Source organism: Toxorhynchites rutilus, chromosome 2, assembly GCF_029784135.1.
Source record: "Toxorhynchites rutilus septentrionalis strain SRP chromosome 2, ASM2978413v1, whole genome shotgun sequence".
NCBI lineage: Eukaryota > Metazoa > Arthropoda > Insecta > Diptera > Culicidae > Toxorhynchites > Toxorhynchites rutilus.
In genome coordinates, this window is record NC_073745.1 from 283,278,593 (window position 1) to 283,289,176 (window position 10,584).

The window sequence follows — 10,584 nt, forward strand, 5'->3', positions numbered from 1 at the left end:
GTGCCTTAAAGGTACCTGACATTATATACCTGTACAGAGGTAGCTTAAAGATACCAGACTTTATATACATATACAGAGGTAGCTTAGAGATACCTGACTTCAGGTATAATCTAGGCATAACGTAAACAAGTTAATTATATTTGTACCCATAACGTCCGGTTGCATCAACAAAGTGTATTTGTTGTTGGGATTTCAATTCTACTGTTCGTGTTTTGATTGTGTAACACGAATAATATGTGAAAAGTTTGTATTAAGTTTCAATGGCCAACGACAAAAGTGATGAGAATGAAAATCATCTTGAGCGAGCTGAAAGTAACTGTAGTTTCGAATTCGTCTCAGCTGCACCAGAAGTGAATGATGAGAAATGTGCTGAATGCATTGCTTGGTTAAACGCCGTGATGCAGCTATCACATCGCGACATGAATATGAAAAAGATAAAACACTTGTCTTAAAGTTTCCGTGGATATGCAGAAGGTTTGAATTTTTTTTATATTTTTCAAGTTAATTAATACCTATATCTTTCCTTCGATCTAAAATAGGTAATTCAGTTGCCAAGAATGGAGCGATTTAAGGATGTCATTTTTGCCAGGAGAATTGTTGCCATGAATGAAACATTTGCACCACTAGCAGGAGGAAAGAATGGAGCAGTCCATGCTATGTTATGGAACGAAACCATAAGCGGACGAAAGTCATCAGATTTGATGAGTGTTTTCTCAAAACATCTGATTTTGAATGGTTCCACGAAAAGGGTTCTATACTGGTTAGACAATTGTTCTAGCCAGAACAAGAATTGGAACCTTTTCATTCACATGATTCTGTTAGTCAATTCTTCACTCGTGAACACTGAAGAAATAACGTTCAAATACTTAGAATCAGGACACACTTTCATGTCTGCTGACGCGTTTCATGCCGCCGTTGAGCGAAGTATGAGGAAACATCAGAACGGAGAGCTCTACACATTTTCCGACTTTGTTACGTGCGTCGAGCAGGCTAATGTAGTTGAGAAGCCGATCGTAACACTAATGAACTACACCGATTTTTTCCAAAACAAAATACAATTAAAGCCATCCGCATTAAAACACATGAAGGAGCGTCCCAAATTATCTGATGTAAAACATATACAGTTCACGCGAGGATGCTTTGAGTTTTGCTACAAGATACGTTTTGATGGAGAATTTAAGAGAGTGCAACTGTTCACCAAAACTCAGCTGAAAGAAGTGAAGAAACCGTCATTTACCCTCCAATCAACACTAAGCTTCAATTCTTCCGAAAGAGGAATTGCGCAGTCGAGGAAAGAAAATATCGTCAAGAAGCTTTGTCCCTTGATGCCTGAGAAAAAACGACACTTCTGGGGAGACCTCACGATCAACAATAACACTGATGACGATTAATTATTTAGTTACAATAAAGATTGTAATGTGCAATATGATAACAGAAATACATCTCAATCTAGGATAAAATATTCCTTTAAGCTGACTTTCATTTTATGAACTTGAATATTGAACGAGATTTTAAAATAAAGATTCTAAATGCGTGGTTTACAGTTCTGATAGAAGATGGTTATTATAAATGTAGCACTGCGTGGGGATGGCCTGTTTTCCATTAAAACATTAAAAGTGGTTTCTTACAAGAGAGAAGAGATGTGACTCTCATTATGCTAAACGCCCATTATGGAATATGTTGCTGTGTGGAATTTACTGTCCCAGCTCGTTTATTCTATGCCATCAAATCAGATAAAAAATAACATCGCATAACAATCAGCTTGATCTAATCATAGTGGAAATTGGCGCTTGCGCTGCCTCATAATGGAAATGGCGCTTGCGCCACTTCGTTTTCAAGCTTTTACGGGGTCATTTTTCCACATTTCTGCAAAATTTCGCGGTTCATTGAAAGTATTTTGTATTCTTTATCGATCTATAACAAAAAACGAAAAACGTCAACCTTGGCGCTTGCGTCACTTTGCGAAATTACGGCAGTGCTGTACTGATCTGCTCCTCAGTATTACACTGCTTTGGTTTGGAAGAATATACAGATAAACGGCATGATCCGCAAATTTTTAAAGATGTATCTAAAAACATATTGCATCCCATTGACTTAAGTTTCTCAATCATTGACACGGTTAAGAAACGTTTTTTAGATGAACATTTCTTACCGTTTTTCAGAGACGGTCTACAACACGAAAAAAATTTTTGTAGTCCATTTTGGTATACTGTAATTCACTCATTCACTCAGGAAGATTGTTCGACTGATGAACGATGTTTGAATATGAGTAACTTTATATACATTATAGAGGTGCCTTAAAGGTACCTGACATTATATACCTGTACAGAGGTAGATTAAAGATACCTGACTTTATATACATATACAGAGGTAGCTTAGAGATACCTGACTTCAGGTATAATCTAGGCATAACGTAAACAAGTTAATTATATTTGTACCCATAACGTCCGGTTGCATCAACAAAGTGTATTTGTTGTTGGGATTTCAATTCTACTGTTCGTGTTTTGATTGTGTAACACGAATAATATGTGAAAAGTTTGTATTAAGATAAAAAAAAGATTTTTTATTATCACTACGTTTTGTGTTAACCCACATGTCTTCAAATGTTTTTCAACGTAACTCCTAAACATATATTTTTTCCATAATTATGTATTTGGAAAAGTTGTTGGAAATTATAAGCAAATTCATAAAATTTCATGAACATGACGGTATAACTCGACAAACATATTAAAAGGGAATATTTACTATAAAAATGACAATTAATTAAAAATATTTTTTAAAATATCTCGAGAATGGCTACATTGAGAAGGAGATTTATAATGAGCTTTTTTGTTTTAAATCACATCGGAAATCATAATTTGTGGCAAAAATGATTGTTAACATACAAAAATTTGAAGTTTCGGAAATTCATAAAAATTCGATGTTCCACAAAGTTCGTCAAAAATAGTTTTACCATCTTGGACTCATTTTTTAAATTTTCTATATGACTTCTATTTTATATATAAAAATTTGAAAAAAAAATATATATGTATTTTGGATATTTCAAATTAAAGTTTTTTTTTGTAAATGAAAAAAAGAGTACTAATTTTTTTCTCAGTGTATATTTTTTCGGTACGACTCATAGTTTTTTAGATATAAATTATAAAAGATTTCTCCTACAAAAATCGATACGCCCTTTTCAAAAGTTACGCTTGAGTCAAAAAATTCCCAATTGATGTGGAAAACTCATATTTCCTCCAACCCAAACGGAATACAAACTTTCATTCGAAAAAAAGAATTCTTGTTTTTAAAATCTGCATTTTTTTGACGATTTCATTTGGAATTGCACAATTTGAACCAGCGTGGTCTAGGTTGATTTCGTGTCAAACACCAATACCATCGTGAATGAACTAGGGATACAACAATATGAATCTATATATTTTAAGGGATAGCAGCGTTAAAAATGAAAAATATAATCTGATTACCCTTCCCTATGCATCCAGTAAGCTAAATATTCACATAGTTTGCACTCTCTGAGACTTTTGGATCAGAATTTGTTGCTGTAAATGAATATGAATCATTCGCTTTGCGTAGTTCGTATAATCCTGCTGTTTCATGATGCATGGAGAGGTTATGTAATGAGTTAGAGGCGAAGATGAAACAGTGGAAGACATTCGTTTACCGGAACCCTATTTTTCCTCAATATTTTTTTAAAACAAGTCAATTCTTTGTACAGTTTTGCTCATAAAAGACGATTATTGTTTATTTTCATCGAATATATTCTAAAAGGAAGTATAAATTATCTTTTGTTTTCTAAGTAATTCAAATATGTGGAATCATGGTGGACATTCGTTTAGCCGCATCCTAAAATTTCAATAAAAGAAAATTTGTGCGGCAAATTTCGAGTCCAATCGGTAGCTAATACTTAGTATGTGCACCTCCATTTCGGATCACTTTGAAAACTCGATTTGGCATCGAGTCAGACAGCGTGTTGTCATATTGATTATAGCCCATCATTCCTGAATGCCTTGATCCTGCTGAAAAAACGACATCTTCGGTAGCGTTATTCTCAATATGGTCAATCAAAACGTCCTCCAGTAATTGAAGATACTTTTCGGAGTTCATTCGGGTGAAAATGAAACAAATGAGAAGCTTTCTGTGATAGGAAACGGCTCCCCACACAGTCAAACTTCCGCCCCCAAAGTTTCGCTTCGATCTCACGACATGCCGTTGACTTAAATGGTACCAATAGCAACTCTAACAGTCCAGACCATCCAAATTGAACTTTTTTCGCCGGAAAATACAACATTTCTCCTTTCTAGTTTCCATTCCATGTATTGCCGAGCGAAAATGAAATGGTTCTGTTTATGGGTGGCGGTCAGTTTCGGCTTCCCTTGAGGTTTCTTGATGTTTGGTGACTCATTCAAGATGCGCGCAATATGCCTCTTCGTTACTGGAACAACCGATTCTGCCTTAATGTATGAGCAGGACATCGTTTCCTGGTTGCTTCGTGTCTTATTCGACCTTTAAGACGCAAAGTAACTTCGGTGTTCCAATTTGTTGGTCGTTATATCCCAATCTTCTGGCACTATTTAGAGAAATTCCGTACCACTTTCTCAGATAGACCAATTTTTGTTACGATCGAGCGTAATTCACTACGTAATTCACTAATCTGACCAACTTACGTTGCGTTGGTGACTTAAATATACTATCACTACAGCAAATAAGTATCCCGCTAAAAAAGAACATTCCTAGTTGTTTTGTAAGTGTTTCAAATTTGTTTCAAGTGCGGTCAAACGAATGTCTATCACTGTATAAACTTTCTGCATCGGAACCGTTCACGACCGTTTTGGTTTGTTGCTCGTGTATCATGACGTGTGAACCGAAGCAGAGTTGCCTCTTTCTCTTTTGTGTCATGATTTGTAGCACTTATAAGCAAAAGAATGCCATTGGAGGCAATGATTTCTGTAAGATCATATTTGAACAAACCAAGGCGAATTATTCTGTGAAAGGATCAATCGGCAAACACTGCCTAACGGAATCCTACGTCAACTATGCGGTCATGTGTCTGTGACTTTTTTTACATAACATATCAAAAATTCAGCGAGGCGTTATTTTTTGTTCCTGAGTTATGATTTTTCCAAAAAAACCGATGGTACGAAAAATCATTTTTCCCCGTTTTCTACATTTGTCTACAGTCTTTTATATTAAAAGGTGGTTCCAAAATTCTAGAATAACACGTAGGAGGGGCACTCATCAACAAAAATATGATATTCAAAAGTTCAACAGTCTACCGCAAGTCCACTTTACCTCTGCTGTCCGTCTTACCACCAGTGCTCCTATACATATTCTCCGAATGAAACTCCCCCCAAATAAGCGGCCCAATAAAAAACGCGTTGAGTGAACTTGCTAATTGAAAATATAATTTCATAATCAACACTTTTAATGTCCAGCGCTGCAATAAATATAACAAGTTCGGACCCAACAGGCTCCGGCATCGGGGGAATAAATTATTAACGATACCCCGCCACCGCCGCCATCACCATCAAATCCTGCTCTCGTCCAGGAGCATCCAGAAGCTTCCTCGATAGAGAACATTTTGTGTGCCAGCCCACGCGCCTTGGTTGGACTTCCCACTGTTGTTAGCATACATATTCTTCGGCCCCGGATGGACTCCGGTGTGTGTGTGTGTGTGTGTGTGTGTGTGTGGGACCGGTGATGCGTATGTAGCGGCGGGAGCGCCCGGAGGGATTTTAATTAGGACAAGTGTTCCTCTCTTTATTGTGGCGGAACGCAGTATAAAAATGCTCTCGCACTCATTATTATACATTCGTACTCCGACAGGAAGTGTGTAACGAGCACATAGGGATACAACTTTTTTTTGCTGATGTAGGGGAGAACTGTACAAAACGCACCAGCGGGGTAAGATGGCCCATGTTAATAATTTCCTAAAATACTCGCACCTGTGGCTTTGAATGATGAATTTCTTTATTTTTATTTCATAAATCCAGTTTTTCTACAGTTCTTTTTTGAAAAAAAATGCATCATAATAACTAAAATACATAAAAAAATGAAGAATTACCTGTGGCACTGTCTAGCATGTAATTATTCATTATTTTTATATAAACTTTTATAGTAAACTGACTTGCAAATTATGATGAAAGTTTGGTTCCTCTATTTCTCACACTTATGGACTTTCTAGTAACTATGTGTACTTTAATTTATTTCACTAATTTTCTATACATTTTACCTAAAAGCTATCTTAAAACGGCGTATTTGTAAATCAGCTCATTTGATATATTAAACCTTTAATGCGCGTATTTTTCAAGTCAACATAAAATACAAGTCAAAATAAAAAAAACATAAACATAAACATAAAAAACAACATAAACTGATATAAAATATAATAAAATTCGACATGAAGCAATAATTGTTCCTGCTTTTGCCTTTTTCACAATTTAGTCAAGACACGAAACCCATCGAGATATCAAAAAAAAAAAGATATCTAGTTCCATGAGCAGGATTTATAGGTGAAGCAGATGGTAGAGTTTGCGAGCGTAGTGTGACGTGTGACACATCGTGACGTCAATATTTTCTATTCTCAGTAAGTTTTTTAATCAAATAAAAACAGATATTTTTTGGAGTTCCGGCTAAATATGAGTATAATGTGGCAGTGTGCAGTGGATATTTGAAGAATCATGTCGGAGAAAAAGAATAAAGGTGATATTTTTTGTGTCTTTTTCACTCTCTCACCTTCATAAAAACCAACAAATTTTTATGATTTTTGCAATAGCATGACGATATTTTCAAAGCTCATAATGTCGTTGTATGTGTATTGTATGATTTGTGAAAACAGTTTACAATTGAGCAACATTTCATTGAAAATGCATATACAATCTATATTGTATGCAAATAATGACGACACCATATTTTGTTCACCAACACAAATATACTCTACTACTACTATCCACTACTATCTACTACTCCACCTCATATATAGTCATTGCTTCCAGCTGTTGGTTTGTTTTCATTGCTTGTATAGTGGGTCTCAGTAATGTTCAAGTAGGACAAATTTTTTATCATAATCATTTCAAGGAATTTCGTAACCGAATCAAAGAAGAAACATTATTGTTTCCCTTTCTAAATACTAAAGTTAAGAGTATAAATGCTTCTGCAAAACTACAATTACGATTTTGTTCATCTTGTTTTGTTAGAGCTGAATAAAATAATAGCCAAGCATTATTATTCTATCCCACTGTGGTTTCGTGTTGAGGTGCCGTCAAGTTGTTATTGCCAGTGATTCATTTATTTTCGTTTACGAAATCAATTGAAATTAGAAAATCGGAAGAAATTACATGCGGAATACTACGCGGCAGTCGTGGACGAAATCAGGCTTGAGAGCGGCTATTAATGCAGTCAAATTAGGCGTGTCGATATCTGCTGCAGCCAAGCTGCATGCCGTACCTAAAAGAACATTACTTCGATATTTGGACAAACAAGCCGAAACTGGAAGACTGGGACTTTGTCGGATGGGCCGGTTGAAGACAATTTTCACCGAAAAACAGGAAGAGGATCTTGTGAATCATATTGTACAAATGTCTAACTATGGATTTGGGCTCACACATAGAGACATCCGAAAAGTAGCGTACCAAAAGGCTGAAAAACTCCATATCGCACATCCTTTCAATCGGGAGGAAAAATCAGCTGGACCAGATTGGCTACGATCATTTCTTGGAAGGCATCCGGAACTCAGACTACGAAAGGCGGAAAACACATCGCTAGCTCGTATAAAAGGCTTCAATAAGGAAGCGGTCGACTCTTTCTTCCAACTTCTACGGAAAATGTATACTGAGTGTAATTACTTTCCGGAGCAGATATGGAATGTCGACGAAACCGGTTTCAGTACAGTATGATTATTTTTTACAAGGAAATTGCAAAAAAAAAAGTCAACTTGTAACTTGTATTTCTAGGTTCAGAACAAATCATGGAAAGTATTCACTAAAAAAGGACAGCGTCAAGTAGCAGGAGTTTCATCTGGTGAAAAGAGTACAAACACTACGGTAATTATGGCTATGTCCGCATCCGGCACCTTTGTACCTCCAGCTTTTGTGTTTCCCCGAGCCAGAATGAATGAATACCTGAAAATTGGAGCTCCCGAAAACTCCTTGTTTATGTGCCATCCCAGCGGATGGAGCAACTCTTGCACCTGCTGTTTATGGTTTGAACACTTTCTGAAATTTGTAAAACCAACAGCTAAAGGCCCTGTATTATTGATCCTAGACGGACACACTAGTCATACTAAAAACATAAGTTTCCTTGTACGAGCAAGTGAGTCTCACGTTAAAGTCATCTCAATACCACCACACTCTTCACATAAGCTACAACCATTAGATGTAGCTGTGATGGGTCCCTTGAAGAAATATTATTCTCGAGCAATAGACAACTTCATGAGACAAAAAGTAGTAGAAAAGTAGTGAGCGTACAGAATGTGTCAGGTTTGGTGAATGAAGCTTTTGTTGGAGCCGCTACAATTAAAAATGCTGTAAGTGGATTTCGTGCTACCGGCATTTGTCCATATGATGATAAAAAATTCTCAGAAGATGATTTTGTCGCTGCTAATGGTGTGCAAGATGGAATTAGATCACAGGACGAGACTGATTCGACCAATTTGATATCATATGAATGTACTGATACTGAACAGCTCTCAGCTGAAATATCCTGCGAAGGCGATCAAACGAGAACGGAACCAAGTGGAGTTGCTAGGTCAGCCTACGAGTCACTGCAAGCTGAAACAGTCACTACCACCTACGATGAGCCACTGCAGGTCACAGTGGTTATCGTAAACTATGATCAACCACTTCAGGTTAATGCAGCTACTGTTAATTACAGTGAACCTCTGCAGTCTGAATTAGCCAACATCGACTGCTCTCTTATCCAGTCAATGAATCCCGCGGAAGGAGAAATATCCATTATCCCAGAGGTTGTTGGATGCGATACAACATGTCATTTATCTCTCGAAGAAGTGTTTGAACTGGACCCCAATCTTTATTTTCAAGTTGGTGAAAATGGAGAAGTCATTGAGATGATCGTAGGTGATCAACCAACGCTGCCAACCAAACCAGGTATAGCATCTCTTAAAAATATTTATCTACTGAATTTGACTTGAATATGCTGTCTTTGTAGAAACGACCAACAATTCCCAGTCAAACGAAGTAGTTAGCATTGCCAAAGATCCAGCTTCAGCAGTACCGAAGGTCAGATTGAACAAATCAAAGAATTCTGGTAAACGAGCTCCAAAACGGAAGGTCTGTGCAGAAGAACTAACGTCGATTAAATATCGGAAGCAGTTGAAAACAGCAAGCGCTACACAGACCATCAAGAACATTAAAAAGAGAAGTCGTAAGAAACCAACAGCTGATGTTGTGAGTGATATTTTGTGCTTCTCTTGTGGAGATTTTTTCAGCTCAACCGGAAATGGAAATGGATGGGAGAAGTGTCTTTGTTGTGATATTTGGTTCCATGAGACTTGCACTGGATCAAACATCGTAACTTGCAGCACCTGTGTTTAATTTTACCCTGAAATACATGCATACATGAATTAGAAAGAAGAATTTGAATTTGACGTCACCAAAAGATAAAAACTGATTATTACATTAAATAAACTATTTGATATGGCGTAACTCTCGATACTTATTTTGTTTTGAAAATTAGCGTAATTACGCTCGATGCTTGCCTCTGTAGCAGGTAACAAGTAAGAGTTTTTGGCGCTTTGTAGATCACCAGATTTATGACCTTGAAAATAAGAGGAGATGAAATTGTATTCTGGCTCTTGTTCTACTGGCACTCGAGAAAATTAGCTAGGGATTGAAATTTGATCCTACTATCATCGTTGGGCTCCAAAAAACAATGATATTTAGGGAATTTTGGTTGAAGTTTGTTGATTGTTTTGTCATTCTTGAAAAAATAAAATTTGATCTAGAATGGTTCACTCGAACAAACGAGCAAACCTTGAAATAACTGGTGCGTTCTGTACAGTTCTCCCCTACACTTTTTTTTTGTTCCCCAGCCTGATGCTAAACATTTTACGGTGGTTCTGTTAACACAGCCAGAAGGCGGAAGTGGGCCGCGGTGGATGGTTGTCATTGTACGGAAGGTTGCGTTCGTACCCCGGCTGCTGTTGGATACTCACATGTGTTCCGCTTATTATTAGCTGTACGACGATATTTTTACCCAGCGGCGTGATAATAATAAAAATAAAGGAGAGCTGTATAAACAGAGTGGTAACAAGCAAAATCAATTTGTCGGTCAAGTTGGGCGATAAAGATGGGAATTTATGGTGGCAAGACTATATTTTTGGGCTAGACTCGAAGCATCAAAAGAATATGTATTTAAAATTTATGACCTTGAGTGGTAATTTATACCATCACAGATTCGTCCCGAATGATCGAGTAATGTCAGTGATGCGTTGTTTGATCACAATCTGGAGGATGTAAACAATGAGACTGAGGTTCTCGTCCAGCAGTTATTTGTGCATGAGTTTTTTTTTGCACCCTAGTGAAGAACTTTCGGATTAATTAACAGGAAAACCACACCAACGGCTTTCCT

The 10,584-nt window shown here is 37.0% G+C and overlaps 1 protein-coding gene across 1 annotated transcript in view; it reads left to right on the forward strand.

The window, feature by feature from the left end:
• LOC129766933 (uncharacterized) overlaps positions 1-9,596 on the forward strand; it is a 52,097-nt gene extending 42,501 nt beyond the window's left edge. The window contains exons 3-5 of the mRNA XM_055767533.1: positions 8,233-8,307; positions 8,358-9,101; positions 9,163-9,596. Coding sequence (XP_055623508.1) covers positions 8,233-8,307; positions 8,358-9,101; positions 9,163-9,548 — 1,205 coding nt within the window. The 3' untranslated portion in view covers positions 9,549-9,596. The remainder of the gene's footprint in view (positions 1-8,232; positions 8,308-8,357; positions 9,102-9,162) is intronic.
• The last annotated feature ends 988 nt before the right edge of the window (positions 9,597-10,584 follow it).